Source organism: Topomyia yanbarensis, chromosome 1, assembly GCF_030247195.1.
Source record: "Topomyia yanbarensis strain Yona2022 chromosome 1, ASM3024719v1, whole genome shotgun sequence".
Classification (NCBI taxonomy): domain Eukaryota; kingdom Metazoa; phylum Arthropoda; class Insecta; order Diptera; family Culicidae; genus Topomyia; species Topomyia yanbarensis.
Window position 1 is genome coordinate 193,036,315 of NC_080670.1, and position 20,382 is coordinate 193,056,696.

The 20,382-nt window shown below is 38.0% G+C and overlaps 1 protein-coding gene across 1 annotated transcript in view; it reads left to right on the forward strand.

Annotated features, from left to right (window-relative positions):
* The first annotated feature begins 2,154 nt into the window (after window positions 1-2,154).
* Window positions 2,155-20,382, forward strand: part of LOC131685554 (diacylglycerol lipase-alpha) — a 112,899-nt gene continuing 94,671 nt past the window's right edge. Inside the window, 1 exon segment of the mRNA XM_058969365.1 lies at window positions 2,155-2,578. Within this exon segment, the coding sequence (XP_058825348.1) occupies window positions 2,519-2,578 (60 nt within the window). The 5' untranslated portion in view covers window positions 2,155-2,518.

Genomic DNA, 20,382 nt, shown 5'->3' on the forward strand with positions numbered 1-20,382 from the left:
ACGAAGTAAACAAACCACCGAGAATTATCAAACAGGAACTTCATTCATCATGAGTTCATCCGTGTCGTCATCTTGCAGAACTCAATTGAATACTTTACGCTGACGTCACAAATGAACTCAAGTGTTCATTTTTGACAGTTCGCTTGTACTGTTTACATGGACTTAGAAAAATTCTTTACGATTTGCTTTGAGCGAATCTAGTCGTCTACAAATTTTTCTAAGTCCATGTAAACAGTACAAGCGAACTACCAAGAAAAGTGAGGTTAACGGCGTCAGTAAAGATCCTAATAAAGTGTCTGTAGTGTTGCCATGTTAAATGACTTTTATTCAACAACAACAAAGCGTTTAACAGTACATTTTCTAATTTCTAGAGGCCTTTTTAAATACAAAAACTTTTCCTGGCACATTAGAAGCTTAAGTCATATTTTACTCGTTTAAAGTTTAAATTCGTGCTGAATATTGCTTTCTGGCTCCAATGACTGTGTTAAAACACTGAAGGCCATAGTCGAAATTTAATTTGCATTCTTGATTGCTTCCAGCGAGGAATACATTTGTCTTCATAATCAGTGGAAAACATCCAAATCTGCTGGGTCAGTCTTGCGGAAGCCAAAGTTGAGAGTGGAAACGGATATGTAAATCCTGTTCACCTTGAATTTCGGACATTTTTTATTCCATCTAGTTGTTGAAATATTTCAGAAACAGCCGCAACGTTTCACATATATGACAGCTGAGTGCCTAATCAAATGCTATTTGTGAGCGGTTGAAACTCTTTTTCGATGGAGCAGAACGAAAACATGTCGTCGCTGTTGTGCTATCTTATGACAAACGCCATTTTGGGGTAAACTGAGTTAGATATGCCACATTATTTGTTTGAAAAATCTCTACAAAATGGCGTTTTCAGAATTTTGAAATTTTACTTGGTTACTTAGATATAGCGAGAAACATGATGAGAAATTGTGAGTTTTTTGCTTCAAATCACTGTATCTAGGGATTTGCTCAAGTTATATTGAAGTTTTAGATGTTTCTATGTGTGAAAATGTCTGAGGAATACAATGGCATAAACATTTTCAAAAGAAAATTAAACGAGCTGTGAGAAAAACACAGTTTTAGTTTTAAACTGGAAATAAAGCATATTTGGCAACACTGTAATCAAAAATAACAATTTTATCTAGATTCCCTGATTCATTTCCTTCAAAATGCATTTCACCGATTGCTTATAGACCATATGAACGCAAAGATATGAATAAAAGTTAAAAATTGATGATTTTTTTCTATGGAAAATTTTCCATGCACGATTATGACACGTCATACAAATTTTGTCATCAATACACGCCTATGACACGTGTGAGTGCGACTTTTGTTTACATTTATAGTAAAAACTCGCAACATAGTCAACCGACCTTCGTAATATTTGAGAGATTAATGCAGAATGGATAGAAGCATCAATTGTCTTCTTTGGATTGTTTATACCATTTATAAGTTTCAAAATATTCAATCTCAAACTTTAAAAATCGTTTTTCTCAAAATGTGCTAAATGGTGCTTGTCATAAGATAGTACAACAGCGACGATGTGCCATGTACCGTTTTGATTATTTAATATTGATTGGTTGGTAGATTTTGTTGAAGCAACACACCCCGCCATGATTAATGTAGTAACCAAAAAAAAAAAAACACACTCAAATCCGTTAAGTGTTCCCACCTTTCTTTTTCTACAACGCATCTTCAGCTAACCTATCAGATGAATAGGATGAATAAAGGGGCTAAGCTGAATTAGGGAACAGTTACCTTTCTTTGGTTGCAGCATTTAGCTAAACGACAGCGGACGGTAAACCAGCCAGCCCCCAGCAAAAAAAGAGAAAATCCGGCTTCCTTACCCTAAAATCTGACACCAACCTCCCGCGTTCAGAAAGTGAGTGTACACACGATAAAATCAGCGGAACTACCGTTCCCGCACTAAACCTATAGCAACTGTCACCCCTATGTTATGTGCGAAGTGCACAACAAACAGATCGGTAAGCTAGCATCAGTGTGTGTGTGTGTGCGTTGGAATCTATTACCATAGGCAAATAATCCTTCCTTCATAGGCTGTCGGAACTTGAATAATTTCAACACCTTCGCCACCCTCCTCCATCCCTGAACTGAAATTTCTCATTTTCATTATTTTACCAACTTTTACGAGCACCGATCCCCCAAAGACTTATCATGACTTTGCTTCTAAATTTTACTCCCCTTCTTGTGGCAGAGACCGGCTCCGGTTCCCTGTCCCGTGAGCAGCGCCTTATCGCTGCAATTTTTCTCTGATGAAAGTAAGTTTCTACGTCGCTTGCTGGCATGGTGTGCACCGGACACGGATGCCGTTTTTGAAGGGGATCCGATCCGACCGGTCGGTGATAAGATGCAAAGCCATGTGGTACCTCACGCTCCGGTATTTGGAGTGATCTGAAGAAATGTGCTACTGCTACTGCTGTTGCTGTTGCTGCTGCTGCACAAGGGTAATAACAGTGAAGAGGAGGCGGGGATGCCGGTACACTATTACGTCGTGGCGGCATCAGCAGGAGACGAGAGCTGCGCCGTCTCGGTAAGTTGTTGTGGTGGGTTCAATAACCGAACAATGGTTTGCCTGTAGGATTCCGTCAGAGTAGGTACATGGTGTGCAGCTCGGTCTGGAATTCGTCAGACGTGTGGCGTTTTTTTCACGATTATGAATAGGTATAAAAATAAAACACTGGGGATCGAAAATAGTTGAAGAGGCTATCGACAGCTTGGTCGAATATCGGAGAGTTTGTTGGCAATTGCAATTGAACTGCAACAATTCATGTTGGACTTCACTCATGTGTTAGGACGAATTTCCAGCACAAATGAACAGTTACGATATGTGCCATAAAAATATGAGCACGTATATTTTTTTTTTAAATAAAAATAATTCCACTGTGACTAAAGGGTGTCACAATCGAAATTTGGCCGAATGCGTATAGGTCGATAAAATGCCGCTGGCATGTTCAATTTCGACTTCACTAAAAAGGACCTTTGGGTAACACTCGGGCGATGACTGGATGGCTTTTTATTTAGTACCTATAAAAAGCTTATTTCGAAATCAAATACAGTGAAGACCCGATGTTATCAGCCCCCGATTTTGTCTACCTCCGATTTTATCAGATTTTTTACCAGATTTGATCGCTAGACGAACCAAGCTAAATTCGAGTTAATCCTTTCTTAAGCTTATATTTCCTATTTTAAGATTCAAAATATGCAAAAATAAAAAAAAAAATGTTTTTCAAATGTTATATTGTAGACCCCATTAAGAGAAATTTGTACTAAGTAATCAGAACGGAAGCTATGTCTAGGGTCTGAAGAAAAATATTTTAACAGCTTCAGTTCATAAAAAATCTGTCCCTATTTAGTCAATGCTTACATTATAACAGCCTAAAATAAACCAAGGGGCTAATAGAAATCGGCCCTCACTATAGGTAAGAAATATTAACACAACAACGCATCAATTTGTATGTCAATTGATAGTGGTGTTTTCGTCATGATTACTGCCGCCCAGTGGTGCCAACACTTTTTCAAACAAACTGGAATACCGTCATCGGGGGCTGCTTTACTTCGAAATTAAAGAATGATGTTTGAGCTGCTAGGTTAAATTCAAGGTAATATTTTGACAAAAACAAAACATAGTATTATTCGCTGGCTCAAAACGAATATAAAAATTGGAATGCTTGCAAGTAATCGTAGCAGGCGATAAAACTGAAACATAAAATATAAGCAAAAACCATTGTAACTTTAATTCTCTTGGCTTTTGATATACCAATCAAATTTTAAGAGGAAACAGATTACGTAAAATCAACCTGGCAATGTAATGCAATTATTTGTTTTCTTACTTTTTGCCTGTATTGTTGATTGTTTGGTAATTGGTCCATTGTATCTAAAAATGGGGCTACTTTACGCCAAATTTTACTCTAGTATATAATACAAATCTGTATTTTTGTTCTAAAGATTACTCATATTTTGGGACTTGATTTTAATTCAAAGCAAATTTTCATTAGCGTACTAGTTTGAATACTTTGAAAAAGAAACAGTAATCGATCATTTGCAAGTTGAATAGATGAATGGTCTTTTTCTTACAATGGTACAAAAATATAAAAACGCTATCGTTTCTAGAAGTATTTAACTTATGTGTTAAATACTTCCAGTTAGCAAATCGTTGTAGAATGACAGATAGGGCAACGGAGAATAGTTCTGCAGAGCAGACGAATAATCTTATGGTTAAAGCCCTAATAAACAAAAAATCTTAGGATATTGGAAACGGATATCTCATCAAAGATGGATGAACTGACGTGCTTATTAAATATAACAGTCCCATTCGCATTTTTGTCGGAAATGCCTTTGCACGCCGGATACCAATTGAAAATACTTCGAGAGAAATACCAAAACAAGGTTGTCTAAATCATAAGGCTCAATGAAAAAGTATATCTTGAACAGTGTTATTTTCGGCTTACTGTTGTTCGTTGTAGGCCACGGTGTCTCTGGTAGAAAATATTTAGACAAAAAAATCAGTATCGCTAAACTACTCATTAATCGAAAGCTTAGATGCTCCTCTTTCATCTGAGCATAATTTTGAAATGTTGTACCGCGGGTCTAGAATACTTTTTTTTCACATTTTGATGATTATTTTTTTTATTTGTAGCTTACAACAAATATGTCTTTTAGGTGGTTAAATCAGTGAACAAGCACTGTCAGATGAACGGACTTGTAACGTTAACGAAAACCTTCGATGATATCATTTAGCCAGTTTCGCGTTGGTAATTAGGTGTCTTGAAATTCGCAAAACAAAACGTTTCCTACCATTTTTTTTTGAAATACATTTTTGCTCGGGGTTTCTATGTAACTGATATTATATTCAAAATTCTGTTCTATGAATTCTTTGAACAAACTTACAACTTTCGTTGTAAGCCGTTTTGTCGATGAAATTTCAACTCCCCGACTAACGACAAAAAATCCAAAAGCAACGTCCACTTTCGCTGTGGAGGATAAGCCGAAGAAATACTGCCCCCTAAGGCTATCAGGAGAAAATTACAGATTAATGAGAAAAGCTTCGACTAGTAGTGTGCATTATACTTTGCCAAAACAAAGCACTACACGGTGAATATGGGTCAATTTTGGAAATTGATACCTGGACGAGTTACAAAAAGAATGAAAGAGTGTATACTTGTCTCTTTTAAATTCAGCGGGTAGATCTGGTATCAACGTACACTCGTGCTTCTATAGAAGCCTATTCCAGATCATTGAAAATCTCCGGCTATCAGGAGAAGTAGAGCGAAAAAAGCAGGAAAGCGGCAACGTCTGGGAAGCCTACTGCGATGTCTTCTGGAATTTTGCTGGGCTTAAGGTGAAGATATGTGGAAGCCAGCAACGCACGCTTGTTGCTAGGCACCGACGCGCTTGTTTACATTGAGAAAAAATGGAATTCGAAGTGAAAATTCAAACGCACAAATGATAGTTTTTGGACATTTTCCTTCAGTAATCTGCACATTGGCAGAAAATTTGAAGTTTAGTTAGTAAACGATTAAAGTTTCGCGGCTGTTTTTTCAGTAGTGTGTGATTAAAGTGCATTTGAAAAAGTGTTCTGAAAATGAGAAGAAGAAAAATAAAAGTGTTTCGAAAAGAAACCCCAAGTGAAGAGGGTCGATATTTTCGCACAAAATAAGAGCTATAGATGAAATTTCGTCAAAAACTCGGGTTGATTGTATAGGAAAATGTTCTAGCTTCCTCAAGTAGCAGTTTCGTGGTACACCGGCAAGGTTAGTGTATTAAAAAACGCATTTTTATATTTGCTCATATCAGATACATGGTTAGGCAGGGGAGAGGGGTGTGTGCGGCGTAGAAGCTATGTTGTGGCTCGCATGTATAATGTCCTTAAATTCGGTTCCTAATTATTAGAGTCGCTGGTGAGGTTCCAACAAAGTCACGAAGGTTTTCTTTCTGGTCAAATGTTAATGACAGCACCAGACGAACTCGTTTGAAACAAACAAATTAAGTTAAAATTATTCATTGTCTCTAGACTCGGAGAAATTGATGTAAAACCCGAAGGCCCGGAGATCGTCTCCCTAAACCGGAGTCTCCGGGTCAAACCCGGAGGGGTGGCACCCCTAATCATTAGTATTCCCAATATGGTGAGTATTATATGAATAGTTTAGAAATGGTTCCTGAGATTTCTGGAATGATGTTTATTTATGCGGAAGTAGACGCCTTTCAGTGACTGTCATTTACCGCAGTATGCAGTGCTTTTCATAATGAGAGAAGCACCCATGGCATTCAAGATGCAAAGGACATGAGTAATTCCACGATTTTTTTCTTGTACAGTACATCACAGACTAACCGACATAACACGCGAAACCAATTTATCGCCCACTTTAACGGCCATTTTAAACACATCTTTAGTTGGGACTGTGATCGCTTATGCGATTATGGCTCCATTGGCAATGCGCAAGTTTACGGGGGATAGACTACTAGTGAAAAGTTGTTCCCGAGCCAGGGGGATAACTCACTTGAACTTGAGTGGTTGGGACCGTGTTTAAAAGGTGGAGCTAGTGTTCTGACAATATGAGCAGATCAATATTTTTTGAGGATTTTCCTCATAGTATTGTATCTGTTAGTCTGTGATTAAATTGCAAAATGAAAGTATTCATTTATTTTTTTGCAAACTAGATTGCTTATTGCATTTTTTAAATTAAAAAGTTTCTCAGAATGATACGAGCGCAGGCAATTTTTCGTGGATCACATGATTTAAACAATAAACGCAAAACATGTAATAGTCCGTTACGTCACCAGAATGGTTTATTGTCAGAAAAGTACTAAGGCTGTGAACCATTTAGCGTAATTTTTAACTTTTAGTAACAATCTGACACTGCAAAAGTTATTTGGAAAACAACTCTGCTCTGGAGCATGGTTAAATTTGGCAGCTCGATTGAATTGAATAATGCAGAAAGAAAGGTGGTGGCTGAGACGCAAAACCGCTAACAATCAGTCGTATAAGGTGGCCGTCGGCAGCGGTGGCCTCTCACAAGTAATCCTGTGATCCACTCGTTTGCCCGGCTTACTCAAACGTAGGAGTTAAGTCCGACTGAGCGATTTGAGGAAACGAAAGAAGTACCTAAACCGGGGTGACATTGATCACTTTTCGAAGTAATCATTGTATATTTTTAGACGCAACACATTTTTTTCAAGTTTAATATTTTTAAACCATGTACTGATGTAAGGAGAACAAGATTGGATGGTTTTACCTAAAATTGTCCGCTTACAGCTATTTTTCCAAAAATGATTTCAAGTTGATGTCCGTTTTCGTATTCCGGGGTGACTTTGATAACCTGCATGTTCACCCACATTAAGTTATTGATGTCAATGTTTTTCATTCAAATGTTTGTTTAAACTAATTCTGGAAAGATACTCATTGTTAAATAGATGTTAATTGGTATTATACAAAGTATTGAATGTACTGTAAAATTCGAGTAACCAAAATTCGTATAATTTGTTAGAATAAAAGATTCTGAAAACCTTTAAAACTGCAAAAATTGTTTTATTTCAGTGCTTTATCAATGTACAAAATGATTCATCCATTTTAACACGTTGGGATATTGAACAATAATAAAAAGTTGCAAGTTTTAGCTTAAAAAAATTTGAAATAATTGCCAACTAGTTTCACGAAAAAATTGTATTTAAAATAAACAAACTCTTAAAAGTAAATTTGGTACATCCCACTCTAAAGGAAAATAAAATCTCGCTTGTAATTTATTACTCTTGCTCAAATCTGAGATTTATTTGTTTCATAAAAAATAGACACTTTATGAAGCTTCGTAAAAATAAGGTAAAGTCAAATTTCGGTTTTTTGTAGTTTTTGTGCCCAAAAACCGAACAAAATACTCAAAAACTATAACAAACCAGTATTTCATAAGTTTAGAGTAAACATCATTTCAAACTAAAATGATTCGGTAGACTATTCTGGTTTAATAAGCGATCTACGAAAAAAGTTTCGAGTGATCGAAGTCACTCCGATGATCAAAGTCACCCCGGTTTACGGTAAAACAATTTATATTTTTTCATGAGATCGTAAGTTAAACGTTAGTCCACTCTCGATTATCGAAACATTTGATGTCGTCTTTAATTTATATTTCAATGGTACTAATCTGGATTTTCGAAATAAGTAACAATAAAATGTTTATAACCATTATTGGATATCTTATCATTGTATGTATTAAACCTCATTCATTAACTTACTTTAATAACTGGAGACAAACCAATCTCGGTCGAGACCGGCCCCTTCGTATTTTTTTCGTACTTTACACAATGCATCAAAATTTATTTCTGTTAGACAACCCAAACGAATCGTCTAGCAAAAGTTTAACCCCCCTTTCCTGGCCATCGATTCAACAGCGGCCAACTTTGCTGACGATGTTCCAGCAGTATCCTACAAGGGCATGATGTTTACGCCGACCATAATGACAGTGAAAATATTTCACCGATTTTCCGTGCTGACTAGGTTCGATACCGAGCGACGGATTCTGTAGGGGCGAATTGGGGTATGTTGAGACTTTTTTTTGTTTTTAATTATCGGGGAAAAGAAAGAAAAACTTTGCAACATAACTACAACAGAAATTTCGGATTAGATGTAAAAAGTATATTTAAAGTAAATCTCATTACCTCAATTATATAAGTATGTTATAAGTATGAGTATGTTCTTTTAGAGGTCTGAATTTATATTTGAAGAATTCTATTGCAATAGTAGAATGTCTTTTTAAACAGTTCGATTCTAAAACCGATCCGGTCAAAAATTGACTGAAGTATCTAATCAGTCTAATTGACTAGCAAAATTGAACGCGCTTATTGTAATGTTAGTCTTCATTTTAGACGTAACTCAATCTTCACATATTTGTAAACTGAAGTAGGCTTTGACTAATATTAATAAGGCTTTCCAAAACGTTTCTGTATCAACTTTCCCCGCTTTACCCCTATTTGATAACGGTATATGTATACTGCCACCGTTAAACCAAGAAGAATAAACACGGGCGGTAGATGCATTGCGGGAATGTATGCGAAACCCGAGCAAATACTCATGGGTTCAAACACCACACAGCCACTTGAAAAGACCTTAAACATGGTCCGTGCCGAAATTCCCAACCATCAAGGCACCATAAAATGGTCTCAATAACCCATAAAAACACCAACATAAGGTGTTTTATATGGGACCTACCGGACCATGGTAATGTTGTTTCCATGGGTTGAACCCATTTCAAACACCCATGTCAAGCCCCATAAGCATGGAGGTATTATGGACTTTCCGTTTGCTCGGGAAAGCGGACACGAAGTCTGTTATAGGCGTATATTTTCAAAGCTAATCTTGACATGCCTAGCACCAATGTACATATCGGTTTTTTGGAAGCTGGTTAACCCCATTTCTCAGCGAGGGAATACGTGAAAACGCAGCGCGGAAAGAGAACATAAATTTCGGTCTGTTAAGAAAAATCCTCCAAGACGTACCTTCCGAATTTACGCATCTTGATCTCACCCCATTAATAAAGCAGGGTAGGCAGTTTTGATACGACCAGTGGTTTGAGTTGTTATCGATGTAATATGTATGCGTAAGTATCACGATTCCATCGTTTAACTATTGGCAAGCCGGAGAATGAAGAAGTTCAGGGGTAAGGCATTGTGCATGGTGTCGGTCTCCTTCATCCCTGTCTAATTTATTACCGCTATAAATGATCCAAGTAAACTGAAATTCAGAGCCATTGAAATGGATGGGGCCCGCCGTATTCTACCCTCGTTTGTTGTCGCTTTTTTAAGTGTCGTTGAAATCACCTACAGTAGGCAATGAAGGATGTATTTGAATCTGGAGAAGTGTCACGTAAATGTTATGACATTTTCGTTAGTTTCGAAGTAATTCGATGACATTTTATGGACGAAATGAGGTTTACTCAAGGTGTTTATACTGCTATAACTAGTTAGTTACTTTTCATTTGTGGCTAGATACGCCCCTTTTGCCAATAATGAGATCAATTTTGGTTGTATACTTAATATGAAGAGGAATAATTAGACGTATAACTCTATTGAAAGTAGAACGAGTCGAAAATGTAAACACTGGAACAAAATTCGAATACTTTTGCCTACAAAAAGCGCAAACAAAAGTGAGCGTGATTGTTTTCTTCGATCAAAAACTTATGCAATCAAACGTGATCGTGATTGTTTTCTTCGATTCGACAAACTAATTAGTTACCTATAGCTCCGAGAGAAGTATTGGTTTACAAAAGCGCTAACTATGCGGTTGCTTCCGCATTTTTACACCCAGCTCGGTTACCAAACACGTTCAAGGTTATCTCCGAAGGAAAGGGCAATTCTCGACAAACATATGATTACGGCCTAAAAGCCAACTGTCAAAATCCACTTTGAATGGAAATGCCGGACAAACCGTTACGCGCCAATCAGAGATGTTTATAGTAACCGAAAGAAAAATATTTTTTTCTTTCATAAACTGTTGTGAACTGTGTTCGGCTAGTAACGGTTCGTCCGGAATTTTCATTCAAAGTGGATTTTGACAGTTGGCTTTTAGGCCGTAATCATATGTTTATCGAGAATTGTTGATGGCTTACCTTCATTCACTGCCAGGATAATATCCGGGTACAATTACTCGTGAAAATCGATCAAACTTCCTCCCGCTGTGACGACGACCCAACTCAGACTCCTTCCGTCCTCACCGTCGGGCTCAAGTTTTGTTTTGAAAATGCATAAAATCCCCAATCAACCATCGAAGCCCGGGAGGGGAAATTAATTCGAAAATCTATTTTCCCCTCAGGAAGCTCTACCAGGAGCGATCGGATTTACAACAACAAAAAAACCTTCAACAGGTAAATCCGCATACATCACTCCGAGAGTCAATTTCGTTCCCTACCGCTATGGCACCCTGTCGCCGGTATAGGGTAGGGAAGCATGCGGCGTGGAATAGAGATCGAAAATTCAATTCGCCATCGACTAGACTGGAAAATTGATTTATCGCCAGTCGTCGGTCGTTTCTGGGGCTTCATCCGGGCAATGAATAACGCCGCAAAGAGCTCATCAACTTGTAACACCGATTCTTTTGTCTGGTGCTGGAACCACTAATTGTTTCAAAGATTTCCATCGTGTACCCAACCCAGGGGGGTATCTTTGTGCTGTTATATGATGGAGTAATTTGCGGTTTTGGCATCGTTTATAATTCTAATGGAGACGCATTGTAATTCCTTCGATTTTTATCGAATATTCGTAAATTTCAGCGAAATAAGCTCGAATATTTTCGTGTCGATTTCTGTACTTTTGGAACGATCGGTGATTGAAACCTCCCCGGGGGATAAGGATAATCAAACCAACCCGCTGGCAGGTTGTCACGTCGTCCGGAAAAACACCAAAATCAAATTACCCATTCCTGTCGCATTCAATCATTCGCTTCGGTAAACTCGGACAGTTTTTCACGGACCAGAGGCAGTAGTAGACAATATTTTTTTGTAGCAGCAGTACGTCTTATTTCGCATTATTCGGCATTAAAATTGACTGCCCAGTTCAGTGGTTGGCAAAATACCACAAGCTTTCAGTCGTCGCAGTTGTAATCCCTTTGGAGTGAGTTTCGATGAATTGTTAAGACAATACATACATTGGGTATGATAGATCAAAGCTATTTTGCAATTAAAGTGTTCAAATATTTCAATTTTATGCACACAAAACCCAAAGTCATAGATCCGAAATATTGACGTATTCGGGCGAATTTGGAAGAGGAACGAATTTCAATACCTGCCCTACTGCGTTCGAGGTCATGTTTTGGCCAACTGCCAGCCAACTGTGCAGCGTACAAAGTGAAGATGATTAAAAATAATACGGCAATTAAACTATTCATTTAATGAAAAATTTAATCATCGGACTATTTCAAACCTTGAATTAGGAAGAAACGTGGACAACCGTACCGACCGTTTCAATTTGATGAGAATTTGATATATCGTTGGGAGTGACTTGGTTAAGAGGGTTAATGACACTCCTTTGGTCCTAGATTCCTGGGATGGAATGAGACAGAAGTATTTAGCCTTGTCCTGGCTAATGAGCCTAGGTTATAGCGCCTTTACTCGCTCTAAAGGCATTCGTTCGACTTTTCGTGACACTTGAAAGTGAATGGATGAGAAAGGCTTTGAAAATGAATGCTGATGGTGGTATATTTAATAATTTGAAATTCAGGTTTCGCACCACTACACAGTGATTGTTCGTACGATCTATTAATTACACCTAAATCGTTAAATTTGGGCTTCTTCGGAAGAATTTGTGGACATTACAAGCCCTTTCATATGTTCTATGGATTTTAATGATTATTCTCCATAAAAGTGAGATATATTTATCAACTTTCTTGCAAGTACATATATTAGGATTATGTTTTGGTGGCAAAGCAAACTTTTGCCAACAACTTTGCTGAAGATACAATGTCTTCATCTTTAATATCTTCAACTTTACTGCTTGTTGTTTTTAAATAAAAGTTGGGTATGCATGCTCCGTAAAACGGTTCAAGTGATTAAAATGGACAGCTATCTGTATTACAACATTGGCTGATTTCGTTTATTTTCGACGTAAACGACTGAGTTTACGTTAATAGTGTTTTCGTTCTGTCATTTGCTGCTATGATTTAAGTGATTAATCCTCCTAAAATGGAGATTTTCCAAATCATTTTTTATTCTGTGATAGAAATGATCTAATGTCTTTGGAAAAGTGGTGTAGATTGTTTTTGCGAAGATATTTCCTGAACACACTAAGTATCTTCTTTAAAAGCTTTAGAAGTAATAGCTCGTTCTATTTGTATGACATCCAAAAATATTTTCTGTGAATATCTTTTCAATTATCATTCATATGAGTTTTATTTGGCCTGCGTTAAGCTAAACGGAACTGAACGTAATAATTTTTTCAAGTATTTTTCAAGCGAAAATTGATATTTTGATAACTTAGTACTAACATAGAAACTTAAGGACCATTTTTTTGTATCAATTACTATTTGAGTGCTTGGTCTTCTTTAGCTTAACACAGGCCATACGAAGTTCCTTCAAGCGTCAAAATACACTATTTTCATTAAAAGTAAATTTTCCCTATCTTGAGTATTTTCGAAGAAGTTCGACATTTTTTGAAAATTAAAAAAAAAACTTTTGAATCATCTATAACTCTTCTGAAGATAACAAGAGACAAGTGAAATCCATTGAGTTTTATAGGATTGATTCTTCTAATTGAAACTAGAGCTGACTGCCCGTTTTTACCCGTAAAAAAGGTATTACTTCGGAAACTTTCGCTAATTTTATCAAAAATTACCCAATAACTTCTAAGTCGCACGAGGTAAACCAATGATCTCTTCTCGAAAGATGCGTATCTTGACAAGACGAATATCTTCCTAGCACATTTTGCAGCTTTTTCCAAGATATTTCAGAAGTTATGTTAAAAGGATCTTTATGGGGTCATTCACAAACGACGGTCTATAACTTCAAGCGCGCCATAAATAGAGACTTTTGGTCTTTAGTAAAGATGTTTGCAAAAACAAGTTCGTTAACATATCTGAAGATTTCATGTCGTTTTTTCGCCATAATTTTTGTTCAGTGTTTCATATTTTATATCTGGCAAAAGTGGAATGTAGCTGGAGAAATTCTTTAACCAGTGCTATCATTAGCTCATTTTTTTATGTTTTGCGGCTTAGTCCGGTCTGTCTTAAACCCGACGGAAATTAATTCGTGCGACTAACGAAATATTCGTACTATATACCAACATTTAGTAAAATAACGAAACATTTCGCTTCAATCACGGAAATTAGACAGGCGATTCAGATTCGTTAATTGGACAGAGTGTGTGGCCCAAACAACGAATTACGACTGTACCTGGGACACAACTGGTGGGTAAGAAAAAAACAAAGAATGAACTTCATATCAAAATACTAAGAAGACAGTTTTCAGGAGCTGTGACCTGGTTGGTGGACTGTTATTTACAGTGCATAATATTATAATTGAAATGCCGTCATGACATTCTTTTTGACCAAGAAATTGAAAAAAGATGCTTTTTGTGATTTGCTACTGTTAATGGTGTGTAAAATTCTTATTGCCATTTTCTGTCGGTTTTGCCATTTGCTATCGGTAGGATCAAACCATACATCAAGAAAAGATAGGTGACCTCATTTTTGCTGTTCTATCGCCTGACTCGTCTTTCATTTTTTTTATATCTCCCGCAATTGCTGTTTCTTCAACTTTTCACTTTCTACCGGGCTCCAAAACCATGCTAAAAAGAACTATCTCGAAAAAGATCTATTCAAAAGAGTTGACACAGAAATACATATTCAGTCGCGACGGATGTCACGAAAAATCACGCAATAAGCTCAACGTTGTGATATCCTCTCTAAAGTAAGCAAATGATATTACTGACCACAATTATTTTATAAAGGGCTACCGTATCTACATTCCCGCCTACAAAGTAGTGATCGACGACGTGTTCACCGATTAGTTTTAAATATTATTTAAAAGCTGCCATGTATACGGCTGCACTGCCTGCCATTAAAATTCTATTTTACTGCCGTTGTGCATTCAATATGCTGTTTACTATCAAGACGTTTTTAAATAGATTTTTGACTGCTGCTTAAAAAAAAGTCAAGCATACAAAATGCTAATGGATTCTTTTGCAGAAAAACTGAAGAGAGCTACACCATTTACCACAACAAAATATTATGATCTCTTGGATCAGGAAGAGTGTCTGCCCTTTTATGCAAAGTTCTATTTTACGCGAACTACCTAAATCAAAGCAGTAAAAAAAATGAATGCGCCGGCAACTAGCCCCGGTCTTCCCTACTTTTGAATCTTATGTCCAATTCGCACTTACTAGCTAAATTTACCCTATTCAACGATACCACAAAATTGAGTCAAAAAAATCAGGAAAACTCTGATGCAGATGTGCCCAAAAACCAAATAGATATTTTCTTCTTCAAATTTGGGATACAGGAATTTCAATTAACTGGCGCGACCTTGATCACAATGTAGGAAGATGATAATGCCAACCAACTTTCCTCAACCACAATACCAAACCTTTCAGACTCTTTACAGTTGTATACCGCTCCAAAGTTTTCGTCCATGTAAAGTGGTGCCTGGAAAGAGGTTGCTATAATTTTGTTCTGAATTGTCCTTTAAATTATTTCACGCCAACAAAAAGCGTAAATTATATTTGGAGCAAGTGATATTCCAAGAATTGTTTCGGCATAAAATTAATGTTCTACATTTATGTGTTGATATAATAAGCACATGGTGTGTTATTGGATACTGACCTTAGTAGGATTACCTCAAACTGAAAGATATGTTTACATTTCCTCTCGATCAGATTTTGTTCGACCCGTTGAATAAATATCGTATGTTAATGCTGACGGATACTAGCTCACAGGAGAAAAAAAAAGTACACTAAAGCCATTTCAACTTGGTGCGAAGCAAAGGTAAGATCTGCAAAAAACAAATTTCCATTTAATTTTCCAATAGCCAGAAAAAGAAATGTACAGCAATTACTCCTATACGACCATCCAACCGATTCGCTTTCCCTACTATCTCGAAAAATCTAACCTAACACCCGTACATGACACCTAGAAGCGCAATCGTAAAAAACACGAATATACGATTACTTTTGTTTACACACCGCCTTTTTTGCGGAGCTCCCGGTCCCGTTTTCGCCGGTTGAACTGAATTTTAACGATGTTTACCACGCCCTCACAAATGCACAAAGTTAAATTGCTGCTGCTTTTCCAGTCGAGGTTGGGTACAAAAAAAGTGTGAGCTGATTTTGTAAATTGTTGCATCATTGCTATCTTTCATCATTTCGTTTCTGTGTTAAATAAATATAGCGGTAGGTTCCCAGTAGGCGGACATCGCACCAATTCGTTTGTGGAATTGTCAATAATTGTTTCAGAATCCAAGTAAGCAATTTGTAATAGGGAAGGGCTACTGATAATTAAAAACAATGTTATTATTTTCTGAAGTTTTTTGAAAGGCAGACACGCCTCTTCCACTGCTCTGCGACCGATGGCAGTAACGCTCATTTCGATCGCTTGAAAGCCAAAAATTGCGTGAGACCTCGGGATGGTACAAATGATTGCACCTTCCAACGCTATGATGACCAACAAACTAAAGAGTGCATCATCTCGCCATATAAAGTCACAAACAAATCGGATCACTTCTCGACGACTCTGACAATTAATTTCAATCCATTCACAGGTCTGCGAATCCAGTTTTGTGGAAAAATCATAATCTAGCGTTGTCTGTAAAATATCGTTTAGTTTCACTGAATCGTACGCTGCTTTATAGTCCAAAAACAGATGTTGAATGCGTAGTTCAAAATTTATAAAATGATTTGTCGCAGAATAAACATTTGGAACAATGCCAAACATTTCGCTTTTAGTATTGTTAAGTTTTTAACTGTTTGTGAAAGTAAAGAAACAAAAGATCGCCACTCTCGAAATTAAAAAAGAAGATTCCACGACACTAGAACATTCGCTGTGCTGCGTGTAACGGGTGGCAAGCATGCTGAATAAATTTCCCAGTGCCAAGATTTCACCTCTTTGACATTCTAGTCTCGCTACAGGCGCAACCCACAATACACAAAGGATTTTTAAGTGGTGCCTGCCCCCTAACAATACAGAGCTGTGACCTTTCTTTCAGCTTTCATTTTCATTGTGGACCACTACATACAATCTACATTTCCCATCAGTCAGAAAAGACTGCAGAAGTGGCGATAAAATTTTATTGTCGTTAGACAGAATAGACTACGCTTCAAATAGAACACATCGCCGTAAATCAGTATCAGCTCCAGTCCGTCGTCGGCGTCGTTGTCGTCATCGAGGACTGTCCAAGTTATACGAACTGCCGGCTGCTGGTACAGCGAAGCGATAACAACTCTTTTGAGCTTCCAGCAGAATAAGAAAAAAAACTTTCCAAATGGCATCACCACGGCACAAGTCTCGTGAAGCGAGACAGTTATGGATACTAGGGTAGTTCATATGGTAATGGAGGCGATTGGGAAAGTTTTTTCGATTTTCCTAAATTTAGTGTCTGATTTTAGATGGCAGTTTTCAGCAAGTACTTTCTAGAAATTAGAGAATTAGTTTGTATGCGGTAAAGCGATAACCGGTGTGCAGAACCCTAACGGAACCATTTTATGAGTCTATCTCACCGCTGACAGACCAAACTGTGACAATAGAATGGGCTATTATCAGTTGGTCCCTTTCATGACTTACTCCGAAGTGCGGGGCGGAGCGTTAAGATAGTCTAGAGTTTCTCGAACAAAATAGAAAGAAATACATACAATAAATAAAAAAAAAGCTGGAAACAAACGCACTCGAACATGCTAAAACTAAAAACTTGAAGATAGTCACCGACGAGGGATCTGCTATCTGTTCACACAGCAAGCGACGTCTCCCTCGGGTAATCTTTTTAAAGCGGACGCGTAGTAGCTAGTGAGGAAAACATTTTTGAAAATGGCTGACATTACCACTGTTGGAATCAATCGCGTGCACCAGGCTATACCACGTCACATTGAACACAGTGATAATTTAATTTTTGTTTTACATCTATTTTTTTATTATTCTGATTATTATGCTTCGCCTCTTCTGCCCGACAACTATCAACTAACTCCATTATTAACTAATTACATCCCGCCCAATAGACCGAGTGTGCGTGTGCTGTCATTTGCTACTAAATTAACTGATAACATGCTATCATCATGTTGAAAGTTCACTCTAAGTATGTACGTCTGGCCGCGTCTGAACTCGAGCTGGCGCCAGTTACAAGCAAGCCAACATGTTGAAAAGGGGAAAACCACGATGCACCACGATTCAAGCTATAGACAGAGCACATCCCAGTCAGTGTAGTGCGTGGGTTATTTCCAATTCAAGCAACCATCAGTTACCACCAACAACAACAACAGCGATGCTAGCAGCTGAAAGAGCTAGGAGACGCTTGCTGTGACCCGTAGGAAATCAATGCTTCAGACGGAGCCGGCAAAAGTTACGAGGAAAAAGCAAGTTGTCTTGAACACCAAAATTCATTGTTCGACAACAAACGATTGAAGCCTTCCGGGAAAGATTATTTCGCCTGTGGCTGCTGTTGTATTTTGTACTCGTTAAACTGATTGCTGGTTCGGTTCAGCACGGTACAGAAAGTCTGCATTGAAAATGTTTTGGTTGGATCACGAAAATTTATTCTTTTTATTATAGCAGGATCAGTTCCTTTTCTAATTATGCCAAGGATTTGGAAGAACTGGTAAACGGATCAGATGGTATTTATTATTCAAGCTTATTTTATTTTACACTAGAGACCGGAACGGTTAAAACTGGGTCACATGTTCAAACTCTTATTGGCTCTCGCCATCTATCATTGGGGGCTTGAAGCTGTTGGGGAAAGAATATTGACAATTTGGAACGGAAAATTTCGGTCGAGTCGATGTCTCGCTTTTAGGATAAATTAGTTGTATCAACGACACTCAAACGGAAGTTAGCCATTTTTCTATTGGGTGGAGTGCTAACGTTTTGGGAGAGTATATGACGTTGGCCACCACTTGGAGGTTGTTCGCACTACTACCCACTAGATGGACCTTTTTTCAGTAATGACAAGATGCCAAAGCCGGCCAAAACATAAAACGAAACAATTGTGTTGCTTGAGAAAAGGCAACCGACGTTTTTCCAGGCACTCCTGCACATAAATGTCATGGCTGATGGTCCCAGTCGCGATGTAAATATCGCTCTTCAAACTACAGGAACAGTTCGCCTGCCAGGCGAGATATTTCTTAGCGAACTTCGACGACTTAATGTGCCGCCTTTCCTCTTCCAATCGACGTATAATATCCGGGAATCATGAACTGTCCTGTCCAGGAAGCTGTTTAAAATCTGCCTTGACGTATGCTTCGACATGTTGTACCATCCGCAAACAAACTGCATCAGCATCTTCATGTACAGATACCGCGATCTTTCTCTGGCCGACTTGTTTTGTCTATCGTAAGTTAATCTACAGTCCGGCTCATTTTTAGCTCGAGGCACGGTTGTAGATGCCACTTCCAGGTTGCTAGCGACATCTCGGACGGGGAAGTTGGGGTTCCGCTTAAAACAGCTTCTTTTGGCCACATTCAACGATTTCACCGTCTTGGCGTGGGAGTACTTCTAATTTTCGTGATGGCCGAGAAAAATTCTACTACGTTGCTCCTCTTGCTGCGATTTCATTTTCACAATTAAAGAGTAAGTGTCAAAATTAAGCATTAGACATGATACCACATTCATTCATTTTTAAAATTAGCGGTTTATTGGTTTTTTATTGCACGGTGAATAAAATGCGTCAAGTTGAAGTTGACTATTTTTTTCTGGTAACACCCTGTAAATATCATTAGAGTGCTGGGTGGCACTGACGTCCATCTTCCGGAGGATACAATTCCGGATCCTGGAGGTCAACTGCTTCGTATCCTTGGCCCGCCAATTATTTTTGTACTGAGGGCACTGAGGGAGCCGAAAAAATCCTCAATGGGATGGCACTGGAGCAAGTTGGTTGGGTTCCTCTTTTCCACGATGACCATGCGTTTCGTAAAACCGTACAATACGCTCGCGGAGTACTTGCAGTTTCGACGCCATCTTCGATTGAACTGACGCACCTGAGCGGAAAAAAACATGCCACTCTTGGAGAAAAAAAATTACGCTCTTTACTTTAATTACAGAAAGGTATTGAAATCATTCTCATTTTTTATTGAACTCTCGTTATTTTCTCTAACTGACTAACTATGAACACAATAATTATAACTATCCAAAAGGTGAGTTTTATGAGGAATCATAATTCGATCCTCAACATCTTATTCCTAAATAAGTTATGGAATGTGTGATTCGACTTCGTTTTATCAGAATCTGACACTGACTTAGTGACAGGACTGAGCTAGCGCCGAATTGACGCTAGCTCCAAAAAGTTACACGTACGTGCATGGCAAAGTTGTGAAAATGTGACGATAAAATCATTACAATCATTGGTGGTCACTCTAAATTATTGTCCCGTAATTCATTCAAGATACGCGTAAGATGTGTGAATATCACAGGAACATTAATTTTTTCGTTCATTTATGATCAGGATAATCGGATTCGGGTTTCATTTAATTGAATCTGACCTAAGGCGCAGAGAACAGATATTTGCGTATCTATATCCGGGAATCCAAGCTCATTAAGTTGCTCCAACAAGCCAGCAGTGACAATGGTCCATAAAAGTGCTGACAGCACACCACCTTGAGGACATTTGCAAACACTCAGTTTCCTTATGTCTGCTTGTCTTAACGATGAGATGTCGGTTCCTAAGCATT